The sequence below is a fragment of the Mauremys reevesii genome, linkage group 18 (assembly GCF_016161935.1).
Source record: "Mauremys reevesii isolate NIE-2019 linkage group 18, ASM1616193v1, whole genome shotgun sequence".
NCBI classification, from domain to species: Eukaryota; Metazoa; Chordata; order Testudines; family Geoemydidae; genus Mauremys; species Mauremys reevesii.
Window position 1 is genome coordinate 29,480,112 of NC_052640.1, and position 20,257 is coordinate 29,500,368.

General features: G+C 53.1%; 1 protein-coding gene and 1 long non-coding RNA gene across 3 annotated transcripts; one reads left to right on the plus strand and one right to left on the minus strand.

The window, feature by feature from the left end:
- Positions 1 to 1,351: 1,351 nt before the first annotated feature.
- On the minus strand, positions 1,352 to 19,507 carry CFAP73 (cilia and flagella associated protein 73). 2 transcript variants are annotated; one of them, XM_039505223.1, is made up of 8 exons: positions 19,061 to 19,506; positions 11,863 to 11,968; positions 10,002 to 10,106; positions 7,850 to 8,050; positions 5,556 to 5,777; positions 3,846 to 4,004; positions 3,326 to 3,460; positions 1,352 to 1,840 (listed from the first exon to the last, which is right to left on the minus strand). In XM_039505223.1, exons 1-7 carry the CDS (start codon positions 19,117 to 19,119, stop codon positions 3,362 to 3,364), a joined length of 951 nt encoding a protein of 316 aa, XP_039361157.1. In that variant the 5' UTR covers positions 19,120 to 19,506; the 3' UTR covers positions 1,352 to 1,840; positions 3,326 to 3,361. The 2 variants fall into 2 exon arrangements, with proteins under 2 accessions (XP_039361157.1, XP_039361158.1); XM_039505224.1 differs by lacking the exon at positions 10,002 to 10,106 and having other exon boundaries at positions 19,061 to 19,507.
- On the plus strand, positions 8,042 to 12,077 carry LOC120386199. The gene is made up of 3 exons (XR_005589584.1): positions 8,042 to 8,076; positions 8,507 to 8,554; positions 11,961 to 12,077. It is a non-coding gene; the product is annotated as an uncharacterized LOC120386199 (long non-coding RNA).
- Positions 19,508 to 20,257: the final 750 nt, after the last annotated feature.

The window sequence follows — 20,257 nt, forward strand, 5'->3', positions numbered from 1 at the left end:
AGTATGCAGGGGTCCTAGTCTGGACTGGTTTTCACCCCTTCTCCCAAAGGACGTTCCTGACATTGCATGAGGCTGCTTTTAAAAGCAGTTTCTGATCACAGCACCTTCCCTCCCCCTGTGGGCAGCAGCAGCGCTTGCTGCTCCCTGATTTCATTTGTTCCTGGAGAGCCCATTCTCCAGAAAGCGTAAGCTAGACCATCCATGAATTTGACTGCAAAGCCCCCTGTGCAGAAAGGTAACAGCAGAGAGGGGTTTCAGAGAAGAGCACTCACTTTCTGGGCCTGGCTACAAAATAGTATTTATGTAATAAGAGCTATAGATCTCAGAGCACATTGCAAGGGAGGTCAGTATTGTCCCCATTTTACAGATGGGGAAACTGAGGCACAGGGGTGACGTGCCCAAAGTCACCCAGCAGGCCAGTGGCAGAGCCAGGACTAAAGCCCAGTCAGAGTCCCAAGCCTGTGCACTGTCTAATCATTCCTGTCCAGCTCTATTCACCTGGTCATTCTATTTCTCTTCCTCTGGCCAGACAGATCCTTAGTCTCAGGGCTTAGCTCCTTACCCAGCTGGGTCCTCCCCTGCCTCTTCAGGTACGTGACCATTGGAGGGAGCAGTAAGTGTCCTCCAAGCTCCCTCTTGCCTGTGACACACCATCCCCTCCCAGCTATGTCAGTTGTGTGGGAGGCGGCGCTCCCACACAGAGAAGCCAATGCTAGAGCAAGAGATGATCAGAGAATCCCCCTTTTAATAAAGGTCCCCCAAAACTGCTGGTGAGAACCTGCACACATGCTTTCTACAGAGGAGCATGGGGGTGTTTTTCTTCTCTGATAATAGCAGCTGTGTGAGGTCCTCCACTCTTGGCACATAAAAAGATGAAGGGATGTCCCCAAAGGAAACTGAATGAAGGTGCAATGGGCAGCCACACCATGGCCAGTACAAACTGGGACAGTTAGAGATACTTCTGCCATCCAGTGTCACCTGTAACAGTGCAGGTGGCAAGAGGCAGCATGTGGAGTCCCTGAGCCAGCCACCTGCAGTGCAAAAACATCACTTGCTTGAGACTTTACATGCTTCCTGGGTCCCCTCAGCTGTTCTCTCCTGCTCAGGGCTGCATGGCAGTATGCAAAGTAGGGAAATTGAGCAGAGTTTGACTTGCTTTTAAAAAGGGGCCTTTTTTTTTTCCCAGCCGAAATCAAACTAAGTTTTGTATCAAAAGTTAATGTAAATAATGGCCCCCACTTTTTTTACTCCAATAAACATTTTTTCCTGTTGTCTTTCAACCTCCTTGCTGTGCGTGCAACGCAGACAACCGCCTAAGGGGACGTGGGCTGGAGAAACTGACCCAGGCTAGCTTGGGCCCAGCTGTTGTGAACACAGTCGGTTTGGATTTTGGAACCTTGTTTAAACTAAATCAAGGAGGCGATGTGTTTTAAACTGGGTCAGGCCCTTGCTGCTTTAATCCCTGCGTTGCTCAAGGATGGAGCAAAGTATTTCCCCAGAGGGGCTGTGCATTCTACATTGGGCCTGGTGTTCCAGAAGAAGGTTGGAAGACTCCAGCCCTCGCGGTTAATGGTGCATCAGTAGGCAGACTTGATGGCTGGAAATACCTGAAGATCACTGCGACTTCTGTCCCATGCACTTCTTGCGCCTTCCCCATGGCAGCGAAGTCCTGACGCTGAGGCTGACCATTTGGCTGAGGTGGGGTCCTGTCTGTAGACGTGGCCACAGCACGTGGCAAAGGCTGCAGGTGTGGTGATTCCATGGGGCAGCAGGAGAGGAAGCTGCTCTCACAAAGGTCTGGTGGTGGTTGGCACAAGGCCCTGGTCCAGCTGCCATGGAGCTGGAACAGAGACGACAAATGGATGCTGTAGTGCAGGGGAAGCTGCAGCTAGCTCTGCCTTCCACTTGCCATGTGAGCCCTCCTGGCTTCGGCCCTTTCTACCCCACAAGCACCGAGGCATAAACACTGCTGGGCTAGGGTCACATTCCAGCATGGTTTCTTTTTGCCAGTGTGCACAGGGCTAGGATCAAAGACCCAGCCTGTAGCACCAGGTATACAAACCCGGTTCTTGCTCCACGGGCAGGAGCCACCTGAGGTGTAGAGCAGGGTCTGACCCAGGGCTCAGGCTGTATCATAGGTCTGTGTGCCTGGGGCAAAGCCAATACGCGTCCTACAGCTCCAGCTTGGGCCCTTTGGGGGCTCAAGGTGGAGCCCCAGCTGTGGTCAGCTCCGGAGGGTTCCAGTTCAGTTACGGGGATGGTGGCCATCACATGGGCTCACAGTCACGGCTGAGTTGTTTTTCGAATGCAGGCTGTGTCCACAGTGGAACCTCCCACCGTTTCACTAGCACCAGGGTGGTACTCAGCCTGGGACTGCAGGCCAGTGGGATCAGTCACAGCTCCCCTGACTGGTGCTGCCAACACAGCTGCAGCCCGGGCTCAGTGCAGGGTATGGGGTGCACTGAGGCTGGAAGGAGAAGATGGTTTCTAACCATCAGAGGAGGGAGGTTCTGGACCAGCACCCTCCCCCTCCCCCCCAATAGGAGCAGGGGCCCAAACAACCAAACTGGGTTGAAGCTGGAGCTCTGGAGGTTTGTGAATGGGCTGATATGAGGGGGCTGCTGCACTAGCAGGGCCTGGACTCCGTGACCCAGGGCCCTTCCAGGCCACTGGAAACATGGGAGGAGCTAGCAGCTCCCAGCCATGGTTGAGCAGGATCGACCCCAGCCGGTTCCCTCAAACACGGGGCATTCAGGAGCCATGGCCCAGTCAGCCCCTGCCCATAGTTCCTGCGCCCCCAGCAGCTACGGTCAGTGGGTGGGTTTGTTAATTTCAGGCATTACACCCCCCAGCATCTCCCTGCCAGCAGTGTCCGGCTGGAAAGAGCAGCTGTGAGTGTGACCCGCAGTAAAAAGCAGGGTCACAAGTTTAGTGGGTAATTTGTAGGACATGTACTGGGGGGAAGCTCCCCAGTGCCTGCCCTCCACCCATTGGCCCATCTAACACTGACTTTGTTGGTCTCTGCACAGATTGGCAAGTGTGTCTCTGATCTTTGCATAAATTGAGGTGTGTAGGTGGGGAAATGCTGCCTTCATTCCTGCCTAGCTCAGGCTGCTGGGCTGGTGCTTTGAGCCAACGCAAGGTAAACTCCTATGGGGCAGGAGCTGTAGGTGATTTGGAGGATATAATGAGGCTTAGCCCCCTGGAAAGCAGCAGTAAGCCACAGGCCTGATCTCGTAACACAGGGTGCAAGCTACATTCAGGCAGGTGGGGGAAGAGGGTGGAAATCAGGGCTGCCCAAAGCCAGCCTCAGCAGCAAACTCACAGTGGAGGTGGTGCAGCTGGGAGGATGCTGAGTGGCTTAGCTGGCAGCAGCGGGTGAGGGCTGTATGGCAGGTGCAGGCTCCCCTTTGCGGAGGTCAGCAAGGATGTCAGCCAGGTCGAGCATGCAGAGCTGAACCTGATGGAGACAGAGCACGGCTGCTTTAAAAAGGAACTTTACCTGGATCCAGCCAGCGATGTCCTGAAAACGCAGTGAGCGTTAAAAGGAGAAATCCCAGCAGGGGCGGCTGTAGCAAATAGTATGGCCCACTCCCTGTAGTAGCCTTGGGTACAGAGGGGCTCTCAACTACTAGGCCTGTCCTGTCCCAGGAGGGGCACTGCAGGGAGCAGGACAGGAGTATTGGCTGCTCCAGTCCCAATCTCTTCCAGTGGGAGGCGCTGTACAGGATGGTGCAGAAGCATTGGCTGTAGGCTGCGTTCTAGCCTCCACAGCGAGCTTCTCAGAGCGTAGGGCTGGGGAAAGCCAAATGCCGCGAAGAAGAGCGGGTGGCTGCATCTCTGACCATGTCGAGCTGGGTTTCCGTGTCCTCCAGGGGGACGTCCACCTGCAGCTTCATTTGCTTTGTCACCAGCTGGAAGAGGTTGAGGGCAGCCATCTTGATCTGCCCCAGTTGCAGGGTCTTCTTGGCGGCTGTGTTCTGGATCTCAGTCCACTTGGACTCCTGCATTGAGATTGGAGCAGAGGGTTATGGGATGTCTTGTCACATGCACTGCATCCCACTCCGCATTCCCCAAATGGCCTGCCCCAGCCAAGCAGCGCATCTGCCCTATAGCACTGGAGGAGGCCAGTCCTGGAGGGCTCTCAGCACCCTCGCTAGAGCAGTGATACCCAGCCAGCACTCTCCATGCACCAGGACTAGGTTACGGCCCAGCAATAGGTGCCCCTTCCTCCCTCCCACAGCAGATTCTTGGATCAGTTGCTCCATCCCCTGCAATGCTGCCTCGAGTTCCTGTTTGTGCCTTCTGACCATGGGGCGCTGTCTTCATTCCCCCTTGGCAGCATCCCCGCATGTGAACCAGGCCTCGGCCCGGCCCTGGGAAGTAGGGATGGATTATCCCCACTTTGTATAGGGTGGAAGGGGGCGGCTTGCTCAGGACCAGGACCAGGCCGCACACCGGCAGCAGAGTTGAGAGCAGAACCCCAGCAGCCTGGCTCCTACCTGACTGAGCCCAGCTGTCCACTTGCACTTCCCGTCCTGTGGGCATGGCACCCTGCAGCAGCCCCATGGCACCAGCTGTGAGACAGAGCAGCCTCCAGCTGGGGGGCACGCACGTGTCCCTACTCTGCACTCGGGCAGTCCTGAGTTCAAATCCTCCCAGAGGGGCACAAGTGCTAATACCTGGGGTGACCTCATTCTAGTGCAGCCCCCAGAGTTGTGCCTGGTGAGTAATGGAGACCCACCCCCACACCCAGTCCAGTGGACAACAGGGAGCCACTTCAGCTCACAGGTCCCTCGGGGGGGTGGAGGGTCCAGACAGAGCCTGCCCAGAAGATGCTCTTGATGCTAGAAGCTGGCATGACAGAGCCTGATGTGCACTGGGCCCCATCCCCCGCACCAAGGCTTCTGAAGGGGGGAGGGGGTTGGTGGATGATGCACCCTGCAGGCTCGTGCCTGGGCCTAGCAGAAGCGCTAGTGTGTTATAGACACGCCAAGTCGGTCTGATCCTACCCCTGCAGTGTTTGCTCTGCACCTGCTGCACCCCCCTCCCTCCCTCCCTCAGCACCCTGCTCGCAGGGGCTGCATCACCAGCCCCCTGCTCGCTGGAGGCACCAGCATGCTGCATGGGCGAGGCTGGCACCATCCCAGCAGGAGCCAGGCCCAGCCCACTCCCCCCCACTCCCCGGAGTCACACACGTTCTCTTTAGGGAAAGCGAGGGGGAGGGCAGGAGCCATTCTGGGCGGACTGCCAGCCCCGCCGTGCTGGCAGCGAGCAAGGGCCCAGCTGGGGAGGGACGGCAGCGTGGGGGTGTGGCCAGTACCTCCTCCAGCTCAGGGTAGGTCAGGCAGCAGGGCCCATCATGGACGTGGTGTGGGAGAGTCACTGGGGCCACTGACGGAGGCTGAGAGCGCCCCGGGACTTGGCCACACATCCCTGCCCCACAAGGCCGAAGGAGCCCCTAGGAAACTGCCCCGGGCCCCAGTTTCATAGGGCCAGTGGAGCCTCCCAACAGTCCCCCACCCCTCTGCCCCTGGCATGCTCTCCCCACTTACCCACTGGTGCACCTTGGCCCGGGCCTGCTCCTGCTGGGCCTGCAGCACGGCCAGCTGGTTGTTGAGCTGCATGATCTCGTTGTTGCTCTGCTCCAGGTACTGCTGGAGCTGGGCCTGCTTCTCCGCCATGGCCTCCCGGCTCCCCAGGTCCTGCTGCACCAGCGCCACGTTGGTGGCAGTCAGTGTCTTAAAGCGGTCAATCAGCGCCTGGATTTCCTGGAACTGCCGGGGAGGGGACGGGCCGGGGGAGGAAGGGACAACGGGGGAGGCAGAGGGTTAGGGGTGCTCATTCGGGACAGAGGGGCAGGCCTGCAGCCTGGGAACGGAGTCCCTTTCACAGGTGGCATATGAGAGGTTATGCTGGATTTGAATGAGCGGGGCTGTCCCGTTGTTACGCTGAGTGCATCTCTGCATCCGGTCAGGGAGCTCCCCCACCCTGTGATGCTTTGTTCCCTGCCTGCCCCCCGCCCCAACCCCTGCCCCAAGACCTCTGTGCACCAGCATCCCCTGTGCACCTTGTTCTAGCAGGTTTGGGTGGAGCGTCCAAGTCACCGCGGGTCACTGGGATCTGAGCCAGAACCAGCCGCCCCTGCCCCACAGACGAGGTTGCTGAGTGGCTGGGTCGAGCCTGAGGGACCTAGTGGCTTTCCTAGAGCGGCTGGCGCTGCGGGCAGAGCCTGGCGTGTTCCAGCACCTCTTCTCCCAGGGGAGGCCACCTCCTGACCCACAAAGGGGCAGGATGTGGGGGGCAGGGTTAACTTGTTTCAGCACCACCAGTTTCAGGCTGCAAACCTCCCCAAGGACATCAGCTGGGGAGGGATCAGAGCACTTGGCGGGGGTGGGGAGGCTGCTCTGGTTGAGAGGACCAGGGCAGTTGTGGTGACAGGTGCTGCAGCTCTGAGGAGTGGCGGGGCAGTGCTGTGGGGGGGTGCTGGGGCCGAGGGGGCACAGGACAGTTGTGGGGGGAGGTGCTGTAGCTGTGAGGGGGCACAGGGCAGATGTGGGGGAAGGGTGCTGCGGCCATGAGGGGGCATGGGATAGTTGGGAGGGGGAGGGGTGCTGCAGCCGTGAGACACACCTGTGGGTGACGGCTGCTGTGGCCGTGAAGGGGCTTGGGGCAGTTGTGGGGGAAAGTGCTGTGGCCTTGATGAGGCACAGGGCAGTTGTGGGGGATGGGTGCCACAGCCATGAGGGGACACGGGGCAGTTGTGTGGGGGGGGTGTGCCACAGCCGTGAGGGAGCATGGGGGAGTTGTGTGCGTGTGTGTGTGGGGTGGGGGTGCCATAGCTGTGAGGGAGTGTGGGGCAGTTGTGTGTGGGGGGGTGCTGCAGCCATGAGGGGCAGTTGTGGGTGACAGTGTTCTGTGGCCATGACGGGGTGCGGTGAGTTGTGGTAGGGATGGTGCCATGGATGTGAGGGGGCAGTTGTGGGTGACGGGTGCTGTAGCTGTGAGGAGATGTGGGGCAGTTGTGGGGGCATGGGGTGCTGGGGCCGTGAGGGGGTGCGGGGTGGCGCGTGGCAGGGTGCTGCGGCCGTGAGGGGTGCGGTGGCGCGTGGCAGGTGCTGCGCCGTGAGGGGTGCGGGGTGGCGCGTGGCAGGGTGCTGCGGCCGTGAGGGGTGCGGGGTGGCGCGTGGCAGGGTGCTGCGGCCGTGAGGGGTGCGGGTGGCGCGTGGCAGGGTGCTGCGGCCGTGAGGGGTGCGGGTGGCGCGTGGCAGGGTGCTGCGGCCGTGAGGGGGTGCGGGGTGGCGCGTGGCAGGGTGCTGCGGCCGTGAGGGGGTGCGGGGTGGCGCGTGGCAGGGGGCTGCGGCCGTGAGGGGGTGCGGGGTGGCGCGTGGCAGGGGGCTGCGGCCGTGAGGGGACACAGGGTGGCGCGTGGCAGGGGGCTGCGGCCGTGAGGGGACACAGGGAAGTGGGGTGAGGGGTACTGCAGCTGAGGCGAGGTTGGGGCTGTCAGATGCTGTGGCCTAGAAGCAGGACTCAGGTCACTTGTTACTGGCACTGGAGGTCAGGGTGGCTCGGTCACAGCAGTGGGCCAGGGCATTGGGGGAGGGGAAATGCCAGCACTTGTCTGGGGACTGGCAGTTGGGGAGGGTCTGAGCACTTGCAGGGGTGTCAGGGTGCTTTTCAGCACAGGGAAGGTCAGTAACTGGGAAGGGGGCAGTGCAGAGCTGGGGAGGGGATCAGGTAGAAAATGGGGAGTGGGGAAGTTGGCATGGGGACATCTAGAGAGAGGTGGTGCCCCCTGCTCCTGACCCTCCCACCCCCAGCAGCTCCCTGCAGAGTCCCCCCTCACCTGCTCAGTCTTCTCCAACACCCCCTGGAGGTAGCTCCGGAAGATGGCATGGGCTTCCAGGCGCCGCTGCAGCCTGTTCCTCTCCACGAGCAGCCGGGCAATCTCCTGGCGTAACCGCATGGCCTCCACGACCTTCTGCACCACCTGCTCCCGCTGTTCACTCACCTTGTGCAGCGCCCGGCTCCGCTTGGAGTCATTGTCCTGCCACCCACAACACAGGGAACCAGGTAACGTCAAAGGGCAACCTTCCCACCATGCTGAGCTGCATGCTTGTTGTGTAGCACTGCTGCCACACCAGAGAGTTCTGTGTTAGCAGGGCAACAACCTTCTACTGACACCTTGCTGGAGAAGCTGCTCCTTTAGCTCAAGCTGTTGGAGCTTCTGCTTTAGATCCCTGATTCAATCCCCACTGATAAGCTGCACTGTTTGTGTATGTTAGGGAATCAGAAATGGGCAGAACCAGAACCCTGGATCCAAATGCACCTAGAGTCTGGAACCAAAGCATGTGGCTGAGAGCAGAGCCCAAACTGGATCCCTGTAGCTGCAAAACTCTGTGGCTGAGGTCATTAGTGGTGCCTGGATGTGCTGAGGAATTTGGATGATGAGGGAAATGGGGAAATGGCAGACGGGCTAAATGACTTTGTTTTCACCAAACAGGTTCATAGCAATTGAACATCTGACATCGTGAATGCCAATGAAAACAAGGTAGGATCAGAGGCTAAAATAGGGAAAGACCAAGTTAAAAATTACTGAGACAAGTTAGATGTCTTCTAGGATGGAATTCATCAGGCCCTGGTGAACACTCAAGGAGCTGACTGAGGAGACTGAAGATAATCACTAATGTCTCCGCTAAAAGTCATGGCAGATGGGAGAGATTCCAGACAACTGGAAAGGGCAAATCTAGTGCCCATCTATAAAAAGGGGAATAAGGACAACCCGGGGAATTACAGTCCAGGCAGTTTAACTTCAGTACCTGGAAAGATAATGGAGCAAATAATTAAGCAATCAATCTGCAAACACCTAGAAGATACTAAGGTGATAAGTAACAGTCAGCATGGATTTATCAAGAACAAATAACTTTCTTTGACAGGGTAACAAGCTCTGTGGATGGGGGGAAGCAGTAGACGTGGCATAGCTTGATTTTAAATGAGGCTTTTGATACTGTCTCACATGATCTTCTTATAAACAAACAAACTAGGGAAATACAACCTAGATGGAGCTCCTATAAGGTGGGTGCATAACTGGTGGAAAATTGTTCCCAGGGAGTAGTTATCAGTGGTTCACAGTCATGCTGGAAGTGCATAATAAGTGGAGTCCCACAATGGATCAGTTTTGGGTCTAGTTCTGTTCAATATCTTCATCAATGATTTAGATAATGGCAGAGAGTACACTTATAAAGTTTGCAGATGATACCAAGGTGGGAGGATTTGCAAATGCTTTGGAGGATAGGATTAAAATTCAAAATGACCTGGACAAACTGGAGAAATGGTCTGAAGAAAATAGGATGAAAGTGAATACGGTCAAATGCAAAGTACTCCACTTAGGAAGAAACAATCAGTGGCACACACACACAAAATGGGAACTGACTGCCTAGGAAGGAGCACTGGGAAAGGGATCTGAGGGTTATAGAGACCCACAAGCTAAATATGAGTCAACAGTGTAACACTGTTGGGAAAAAAAACAAAAAACAAACAAACATTCTGGGATGTATTAGCAGGAGTGTTGTAAGCAAGACACGAGAAGTAATTTGCCCGCTCTACTCTGCACTGATTTTGGTTTCAACTGAAGTATTGCATTCAGTTCTGGGCACCACATTTCCTGAAAGATGTGGACAAATTGGAGAAAGTCCAGAGAAGAGTAACAAAAATGATTAAAGGTCTAGAAAACATGATCTATGAGGGAAGATTGAAAAAATAATAAATAATAATAAATAATACTTAGTCCTGCCATGAGTGCAGGGGACTGGACTAGACGACCTCTCGAGGTCCCCTCCAGTCCTATGATTGATTCTGTGATCCAGCGGAAATGGATTTGACACACGCCTGCTCTGCAGTTTAGTTTGGCAAGAGCAATACCTTCCGGGTACAGTCCATCTCCAGCCCAGCCAGCAGGCTTTCCTCCCAGCCCCGGGATCTTCATGTGGGACTTGTACCTTTAGGAACTTGTCAAATTTGAAGATAGCCTCCTTGAGCTGCCCTTCCTTGTGCTGCAGTTCCTTCTGGCGCTGCTGCAGGCTCTCCATCTTCATCTGGAACTCCTACAGGAGGCCAGGACAAGGCCAGTCAGGAGGTGGGGCCAGCCCAATCCTTCCCGAGCCTTCACCAGCAGGGGGGCAAGGACCCTCAGAGCACCTGGGCTTGGGTGAGGGGGCTCAGCGTCTGGGAAGAGAGGGCTTCAAGGCTGCATCCCCTGCAGTGCTGGAGCAGCAGGTCTGCCTAATGCTGAGCGTTCTCTAGAGTGAGGGTAACATGCTGCCAGAATGTGGGCATTACTGTCTCCTTCTAATGGCTCATCCACATATAAGGATACAAGCCTACTAGTGCTACCAACGGAGGGAGTTAGCCCTTCAGCACAAGCAGCAGAGAATCATGCTTTTAGCACCGAAGGTCCCAGGTTCCTGCCTTGCTATCAGCCCAGGTGGCAGCAATTATACAGAACCAAGGAGCGGAGTGCTGACTAAATGCTGTGCAAAGCCCTCCCTGGCATTCTGGTGGATCTAGTCCTGGTTTTGTCTTAATCCCCTGTGGCTCCATGTCCAAAGGATTGGCCAGCATTATCAGTGCTGCATGGGTAGACCAGTGCACCGCCATTGTCACTGTCCCTTGGGGTCAGCCGTAGCAGTCACAGTGGAGCTGAATATCCAGCTGCATTGCCTGCTAGACTGGGGGCTTCCATGGGAATTAGGCACCTAAATACTTTTGAGGATCTGGACCATTGTTAGTAACAATTATTTGTATTGTGGTAATGCCTAGCGGAGCAGGACCCCACTGCTAGGTGCTGTATAGTCACAGAACAAAATACACGCCTTGGTCTATGCAGGAATACCTGGCCTGCAGCACAGAGCATGTGTGGGAGTCCGAGGGGTGGGGAGCCTGGGGACAGAGTGAGGGGCCTTATGAGTCAGGACAAATCCCTGTTAAACAACATTCTAGGTTCCATCCAAAACATTTACTGACACACTTGATCTAATACTGAGGATCCAGTGATGGCCACTGCTGGTGCAGGGGCCTTCTCCTCTGCAGCTACTGCCATCTCATTAACTGACTTGCCAACTCTTAAAATCTCATCTGAAAGCTTTTTCCCCTTGCCCATCTCTTAGTCCCTCTCCCCTGCCACTGCTCAGCCATTACATTAAATCTCTCTCTATATTACACAATTCTCTAAATGTCCTGTTTGATTGTTCTCTGCTCTTTATTTCTGTAACTATTATTACATCGCCAAAGTATTGTGTACTGTTCTCTCTCTCTCTCTCTCTCTCCCTTTCGCTACGTACATACTTGGTCACACTGTGGCATATCAGATTAATAGGCCGATCAATGCTGGGCAAAATCACATTTATTGTAATCAACACCGGTACACCAAAGTAACCCATAGTGCTTTACAAACTGCAGCACCATTTTTTGCTGCTAAACTTTTCAGGTTTGGGCCAAAATCTTTTGGTTATTTGAATTTTCTCTGAACAACTGCAATTTTCCATTGGGGGGGGGGGGGCGTGGGGAAGCATTTTTCCCAACCAGCTCCAGTCCAGTGATGTTGGGTGTCTTTAAAGCAGGAGTTTTCTCCATTGATTGCATTGTGCATCTCTCCTCCTGCCCTTGAGTCCTCAGGAAGTGACCAGCCACTCCCCACAGTGCAGCCCCAGTGACATGAAAACAGTAAGGACTCACTTTCCATTCTCAACCTCCTTCGAGGCTCTGATGCCCCCGCAACACCCCTTGCCCATCCAGGGACCCCACCATTTAGGAATCATGAACCTCAAGTTAACAGGCACAGCCCTGTGCAGCTGGGTTTACCTCTTTCTGTGCCAACAGGGCTTGTTCCACCTCTGCTAGCTCCCGCCTCTTCTCCAGCAGGCGGGTGGCAGGGGTCAGGTAGTCGTCTTCTCTTTCAGGCATTTTCCTGCAGGGGAGGAACAAATGGGAGAGTGGCAGCCCCATACCTGGCCCTGGTGGAACACTGCTAACTCCTCTTCAGCCTCCATTGCCATCAGTGGCACCCGGGGTGCCAAAAAAGGTACGGAACCACTGAGATAGAAGGGCTCCACTCTTGCTCTTACTGCAAATGCCACATGTTTACTTGGACCCTCTGACGTGGGCTGGGCCACGGCAGCTCCACAAGCCAGCACTTCTCCTCAGTGGCCCCCAAATGTAACGCTTTCATGTCAAGGGATGCACACTCAGCAGGCAACCTAGCGAATTTCAGGGCTGGCCTTGGGGGGACACAGAGCCAGGAATACTAGTTCTTCCCCCAGTTCCATCCCGATCTATCCCAGAGGACGAGCTGAAAGTGGTTTCTAATCCAGAGCCTGCCTGGTGCCCAAACAGAGACTGTGATTTACAATCACAGGTTTCCAGTTTGTTTTAAACTAGTTTTTTCTCCCTCATGTTACTGTTAGAGAAACGACAGGGAAAAGTGACTCTGTAACAAACGTGCAGGGCAACAGCAAGCTCGACTGGGCCCAAAGCAACAAACTGAAACCAAAAAAAGGTGAGAGCTCTTTTCCCAAATCTCTTCCAATTTGTCACAGGGTGACTGGCCCTTTAAGAAGGAACAGGTCCAGCTCACCTCCAGCAAGGGCCTGAGTGCAGGGTTGCCAACTTTCTAAAAAAAATAAATACACCTCTGTCCTGCCCCTGCCCTGAGGCCCTGCCCCTGCCCCTCCCCCTCCCCTTCTCCAAGGCCCACCCCCACTCACTCCATCCCAGCTCCATCCGTCACTCGCTCTCCCCACCTTCACTCACTTTCACCAGGCAGGGACAAGGGGTTGGGGTGTGGGAGGGGGTGAGGGCTTCGACTGGGGGTGCAGGCTCCAGGATGGGGCCAGAAATGAGGGGTTCAGGGTGTGGGATGGGGCTCAGGGCTATGACAGGGAGTTGGGTTGCAGGAGCAGGTTTCGACCTGGAGCAGGGGGTTGGGGCGCAGGAGGAGTTCAGGACACGGGTTCTGGCCGGGCAGCACTTACCTCAGGTGGCTCCCAGAAGTGGCCAGCCCGTCCGTCTCTTAGGCAGAGGGGCTGGGGGGCTCTGTGCACTGCCTGTGCCTGTAGTTCCCAGCCAAGGTGAGCTGCAGAGCTGGCACTTCGGGCAAAGGTAGCACACAGGGGCCCCTTGGCCACCCCTGTGCCTAGGAGCCAGACATGCCGGCCGCTGGAGTTGCGTGGAGCCAGGCCAGGCAGGGAGCCTGCCTTAGCCCCACTGTGCCGCTACCTATTAATGCGGAACTATTAACTAAGGTTTGTAACCTGTCCTTTAAATCGGCTTCGGTACCCAATGACTGGAAGTTAGCTAATGTAACGCCAATATTTAAAAAGGGCTCTAGAGGTGATCCCGGCAATTACAGGCCGGTAAGTCTAACGTCGGTACCGGGCAAATTAGTCGAAACAATAGTTAAGAATAAAATTGTCAGACACATAGAAAAACATAAACTGTTGAGCAATAGTCAACATGGTTTCTGTAAAGGGAAATCGTGTCTTACTAATCTATTAGAGTTCTTTGAAGAGGTCAACAAACATGTGGACAAGGGGGATCCGGTGGACATAGTGTACTTAGATTTCCAGAAAAACTTTGACAAGGTCCCTCACCAAAGGCTCTTACGTAAATTAAGCTGTCATGGGATAAAAGGGAAGGTCCTTTCATGGATTGAGAACTGGTTAAAGGACAGGGAACAAAGGGTAGGAATTAATGGTAAATTCTCAGAATGGAGAGGGGTAACTAGTGGTGTTCCCCAGGGGTCAGTCCTAGGACCAATCCTATTCAATTTATTCATAAATGATCTGGAGAAAGGGGTAAACAGTGAGGTGGCAAAGTTTGCAGATGATACTAAACTGCTTAAGATAGTTAAGACCAAAGCAGATTGTGAAGAACTTCAAAAAGATCTCACAAAACTAAGTGATTGGGCAACAAAATGGCAAATGAAATTTAATGTGGATAAATGTAAAGTAATGCACATTGGAAAAAATAACCCCAACTATACATACAACATGATGGGGGCTAATTTAGCTACAACGAGTCAGGAAAAAGATCTTGGAGTCATCGTGGATAGTTCTCTGAAGATGTCCATGCAGTGTGCAGAGGCGGTCAAAAAAGCAAACAGGATGTTAGGAATCATTAAAAAGGGGATAGAGAATAAGACGGAGAATATATTATTGCCCTTATATAAATCCATGGTACGCCCACATCTCGAATACTGTGTACAGATGTGGTCTCCTCACCTCAAAAAAGATATTCTAGCACTAGAAAAGGTTCAGAAAAGGGCAACTAAAATGATTAGGGGTTTGGAGAGGGTCCCATACGAGGAAAGATTAAAGAGGCTAGGACTTTTCAGCTTGGAAAAGAGGAGACTAAGGGGGGATATGATAGAGGTATATAAAATCATGAGTGATGTCGAGAAAGTGGATAAGGAAAAGTTATTTACTTATTCCCATAATATAAGAACTAGGGGTCACCAAATGAAATTAATAGGCAGCAGGTTTAAAACAAATAAAAGGAAGTTCTTCTTCACGCAGCGTACAGTCAACTTGTGGAACTCCTTACCTGAGGAGGTTGTGAAGGCTAGGACTATAACAATGTTTAAAAGGGGACTGGATAAATTCATGGTGGCTAAGTCCATAAATGGCTATTAGCTAGGATGGGTAAGAATGGTGTCCCTAGCCTCTGTTCGTCAGAGGATGGAGATGGATGGCAGGAGAGAGATCACTTGATCATTGCCTGTTAGGTTCACTCCCTCAGGGGCACCTGGCATTGGCCACTGTCGGTAGACAGATACTGGGCTAGATGGACCTTTGGTCTGACCCGGTACGGCCGTTCTTATGTTCTTATGTACCTGCACTTTTAGCCGTGCTGACCAGAGCTGCCAGGGTCCCTTTTTGTCCAGGTGTTCTGTCGAAAACCAGACACTTGGCAACCTTGAGTGAGAGCAACTGGCCTCTCTAAAGAGCCAGGCAGCAGCTCAGTGAGGGGAGCAAGAAGGAGCAGTAGTTGAGTGCGAACAGGTGAGAGCAGGAAAAGCCTGTTGAGTAGCTGGCTCCTGCAGAGGCACCTTGGTAAAGGGGAAGAACCAGCTCAGGCAGAGCAGACCAAGCCTGGATTTTGGAAGGAGATTCCCATGGGCAGGGGTAGGACTTGCAGGCAAAGGGACTGGGCAGTGGAGGGATACAAGGAGCCCTCTTGCAAGGACTTGAGGGCTGCAGGAGAGTTTTAAGCAGCACAGACAATTGCCAGAGGTGGGGGCCCTGAAATATGAGTGGGGCTGGAGAACTGCTGCATTTTTACTTATTCTGCTCGGAGGGGTAGAATGGTCTGACTTTGAGGGATCTGCTGGAGGCTGAAACTACTAAATGATGCCAGACTGCAAGGTTTGGATTAGCCTCTGAGAGGGACAACGTTCTTTTCCCGCGCAAAGAGGTAACCATTGGTCTGGTCTGTGGTGGAGAAGATGGGCAACTCAGTTGGTGCTGGGGCATTGTTGGGGAAAGCAAGGAAGGACTTGCTTGTTGCACTGTGGCCAGCCACAGAAGGGTGCTCTGGCAGGGCAAGCCCTGCTTACACAGTTATAGTCCTTTTAGGTGTTGTTTATATCAGAGGAGGTCAGACAGAGGAGTGATTACTAAGTTGATGGTGTTGCTTTAAAAAAAAAAGTCTCTAGCATTTATGACAGCAAAGAATGTGAACCAACGTTGTGCCATCTGTCTGAGTCTGCAGGCAGCCTGAAACAATAGATCTGAGGCATGTAAACTGATCCCACTGCTTGCAATCTGGGTGTTAACTCTGATACCGAATGGCAATTTAAATGTCAAGATTACTAATGGCTTTACACCTAATCAAAGAGTGTGTTACAGGTCCCTTCCTATGTCCAATCCATAGGAGATATGAGTCTGTGACTGCCCCAGCTAAGATGTAGCAGTTCATGCTGTTAGCACTGGAGGTCCCTGTTTCAATCTCTGATGTACTTGCCAAGATAGTGGCTGTCACATAACCGCGCACGAACACGTGCACACAAAAGAGGAACACTCCTAGTACAATGCTCCCCACAAGATAATGTGGGTGGCTCCACAGGCAGGCAGAGCTTACGAGAGTTTTGTCACCCTGCTGCCACCAATTTCAGAGGGAGCAGCTACATGTGCTATAAAGTGGCATGAACCCAACCAGGGTTCCTGCTGCAGTGAGCAAGAGTTTAGACATCACAAGTCACTCCTGGTGTCCCTCTGTTTTAAAAGCTTGCTCTCAGTGCTTGAGATGAGAATCTCAGCAAGTGATGTTTACAAATGATGCCCTGATTGGGTAGCAGATTAGAAGGCAAAGCTAATTGTTTGTTTTCCCTTTTTCCCATGCACAGAAAACTGGTGACTATGCACTCCCATCTGAGTCCCTATAGAACTGACTCAACTCAGGGAGACTGGATTGGCTAGACCAATGTGGCCAAACTGGAGGGGGGAAAAAAACCCCAAACTTATCAGAACTGGGTATTACCCAAAGAATATGGTTACGTAATGTTTGGGGGTTGAGCTATATCTATTCGCCTTTACTAAACTCAGATGTGTTTGGGGGCTCTTGTTACAACACAGCTGTCTGCCATGCTGTAGTTTGGACTGGCAGTGTAGATTCACTTGCCAGGAGGGATCACTAGATCATCTAGTCTGACTTCCTGTGTAACACAGGCCAGAGAATTTTGCCCAGTTACCCCCACCCTGATCCAATAACTTGTCTGCCTAAAGCAAATCTTCCTAAAAGGCTTCCAAGCTTGAGATGGAGATTCCACCACTTCCCGTCATAGCTAGTTCCCAATGGACAATCCCCCTCATTGCTAAAAATGTGTCTGACTTCAGCTTCCAGCCATTGGTTCCTCTTCAGCCTTTCTCAACTAGACTAAGGAGCCCTTAGTACTCAGGATTTTCTCCCTGCAAAGGTCCTTAAACACTAATCAAGTCACCCCCAATCTTCTTTGTAATTGAGCTCTTGAAAACTCTCACTGCAAGGCATTTTCTCCAGGCCACAAATCTTTTTTGTGGCTCTCCTGCACCCCTCCTATTTTCCAACATCCTTTTTAAACCGTGGACACCAGATCTGGATGCGGTATTCCAGTATTGGTCTCATGAAAGTGACCTGGGCTTTACTAAGCTGTGTTCCCAACAGGTGCAATGTAGCTGCAAGTCTCACTGTCTTTAGTATATTTCTTAAAGTCGCAGCTGCTGGAGTCATGAGATTGCCTCAGAATCCAGATTTTTTTTTTTAAATTTCCTAGCCTTTATGGCTGCTGAGAAAAGCTTGAAAATGTGAAGCAAGTGTGTCCTAAAGGCTCAGACACCAGAAAGCAAATAGGAAGGGCCCAATGTTAATTGGCTTAAAAATCACAACACCTGACTCCTGTGTTTTGAATGCGTGAGGCTGGCAATGTTGCACCCAAGAGAGGCAGCGTGATTGGGTGGACAGGACACCAGACTGGGCGCTAGGCAACAGCGGTTCCAGTCTAGATTCTGCCATTAACCTGCTGCATGTCCTGGGGTAAGTCAGTCCCTCCACTGCTCTGGGCCTTCGTTTACCGAGCTGTAAAACAAGGCCGTGATACTCACCCTCCTTGCTTTGACATACGTGGATGTAAAATATGAAGCGTGGGCCTGGCTTAGGGAATTGCTTAAAATACACCACAGTGCAGCCAAGGGAAGCATATGCAGGCAGCAGATGGGATCATCACATGCTTCTAACCTGTTCTATAACCAGGCCTTCTGATTCCTGAGTGCAGACAACAGCTCGTTTGGTACAAGATCAAATGTTCACCATGTCCCCAGGAGCAGGAAGCAACACTCCTAGAAAACCCTGATGAAGCTGTGTGTTTGCTTTTCTGTGGAGTGCTTCCAGTGCCCCATTTCCACTTCCTCTGACCCTGGTTCCATCTTCAACTTTGCACCCCCTGTATTGCCAACCCCAAATGTTTAAAAAGCAGGAGCCAGGCTCACCAAAAATCATGAGACTGGCTTTCAAATCATGAGATTATGTAAAAATAATAGGTTTGGGGATCTTTTTATTTGCCTTCTGCTTTTTGAGCCTTTAGGGTGCACTGGGGTCACATTTTGAAGCTTTCTCCACAGCCACAAGGGCTTGAAATTTACTTTTTCTTTAAGAATGAAGGCTGAAATAATCACATATCCACTTGACTCCAGGAGCTGGGGCTTTAGGGAAAACAATAATTATCATGAGACTCATGACAAAATCATGAAAGTTGGCTGGAAAAATTCAATAGCTGGGTGGAATTTGCTGATTTGGCTAAGTTGGAATGTTTTGCAGAGCCAGTCTAATTACACCAAAGTACCGACAGCACCCAGGCAGGCTTCCAGCAGAAACCTGCCTGGGTTCTTGCCAACTAAGCCCAGGCTTCACCACTCTGGAGCAGCCAGCCATGCAGACTACTGTGTCAGGTGGAATTTCAGGACTTTGCAGGGTCTGCATCTCCAGGGCAGCCAGATATCCCAGCCCCCTGCCACGGGGCCAGGTCTCCAGGGCTTCCAGGGTTTGGGGCACTGGGGCAGGGCTCCATTCACTTTCATGGAGAACTTCAAAGCTGTTGGGGTTTTTGTTCTGAATTGGAATGAAACCAAATGCTGTAATATTGAAATCCTCCACAAAACAGAATCTGCGTTCTCTGCACAGTTCTACTTGGGACCCTGTGTGGTGCTGGCAGAATTCCAGCCCTGATCAACAAGCAGGGTTAGAACAGGCTGCCCACTCCAGGAAGCATCTGTTAAGTGTTTTCTTGCTGGCACAAAACTGAAGAATTAGCCATCCCTCCAGCTACCCAAATAAAGACACCCACTGCTATTAGTATCAGCAGGAAGACTACTCCCCCGAGGGACTGCGCCAAGAGCGGCCTACCCCTGCCATGCTTCTTGCAGAGATCTGCTAGTGCCTTCATATCTCTACAGGGGGCTGGCTATACAAGCGGAGACCCCTTCACACACGAGCAGCTACCTGCAAGTAGGGGGCAAAGGCTCTTACTCACGGCAGCAGCAGCTTGTCCCGGAAAGCTGCCCGCAGATATTCTTCCAGTTCGAAAGCCATCGTGGCCCAGCCCCCCGCAGGGACCCTCGACTCGGGGAATGGGGAGCCGTGGGCCCCCGGCTGCCGTCCCAGCGCCTGCAAAGGGGCAAGGCAGGGAGCAGCGCCCGCCCGTTGCTAAGGAGACGGTCAGCACAACGTTCTGTTGCCATGGTCACGCGTTCCGAATCCCGGAGCCCTGTAAAGTTTCCCTTCCGCGCCTCGCTGCAGGAGAGGCTAGAGAACATCTCGTGCAGGGAAGATGGAGCCACAAAACCATCCCAACCGTGCGGATTTATTTGCAGGAGGGAGGCAGCAAGGGAAAGCGTAGCCCCCTGTAAACGAGTCTGTTCCCTCCCCTGGCCGGGGGTTTCCCTCTCCTCTCTTCTGTCTGGTTTGCATGATTGCTACAGCACCTGGTTTAACTTGGGCTGCGGCTGCAGGACCTTGTGAGCGGCTCCCCTGTGACATGGCCCCCTCCTCCCCAGCGCGCCATAACACCAGGTGCCCCCCTTGGACCCTTATGGGCAGATAGCTGTGGATAAATATCTGAAAGAGTGGGAGGTGCCCAGACACTACAGACATGGGAGGCATATGTGCTAAAGCTAGATAGGTCCTGCAGTCAGATTTGTATGGGCAGAGTCCTGTGTGCCAGTACTGAAGTTAATGGGGCTCTGGTCTGCCGTTGAAATGTGATCCTAAGATCTGAGCCCATTTATCTGGCCCTCACTACTGGATTATCCAGGCAACTCACAATCTTCCACGTACACCCCTGTGAGGTAGGGCGGTGCTGTTACCCCCATTGTACAGCTCACACAAGGAGTCTGTAGTGGAATAGGGAACTGAACCTGACTCTCAGCCTAGTGCCTTAACCACTGGGCCGGCCTTCCTCCCATAAATCACTGGGATAAACTAACAAGACTGGCTCACTGCTGGCTTTGGGGCACCTGGCACTGGTCACTGTTAGCTGACAGGATACTGGGCAGGATGGACCTTTGGTCTGACCCAGTACGGCTGTTCTCATGTTTTTATTACCATATTTATTACAATATTACCATAGACATAGAAGCCCCAGTCATGGACCAGGGCGAGCCCTGTTATTGACCCCTTGCAGGTCTATGCTGCATCCCTAGCCCATCTTAAAAATGCAGAGTGCTGTTAG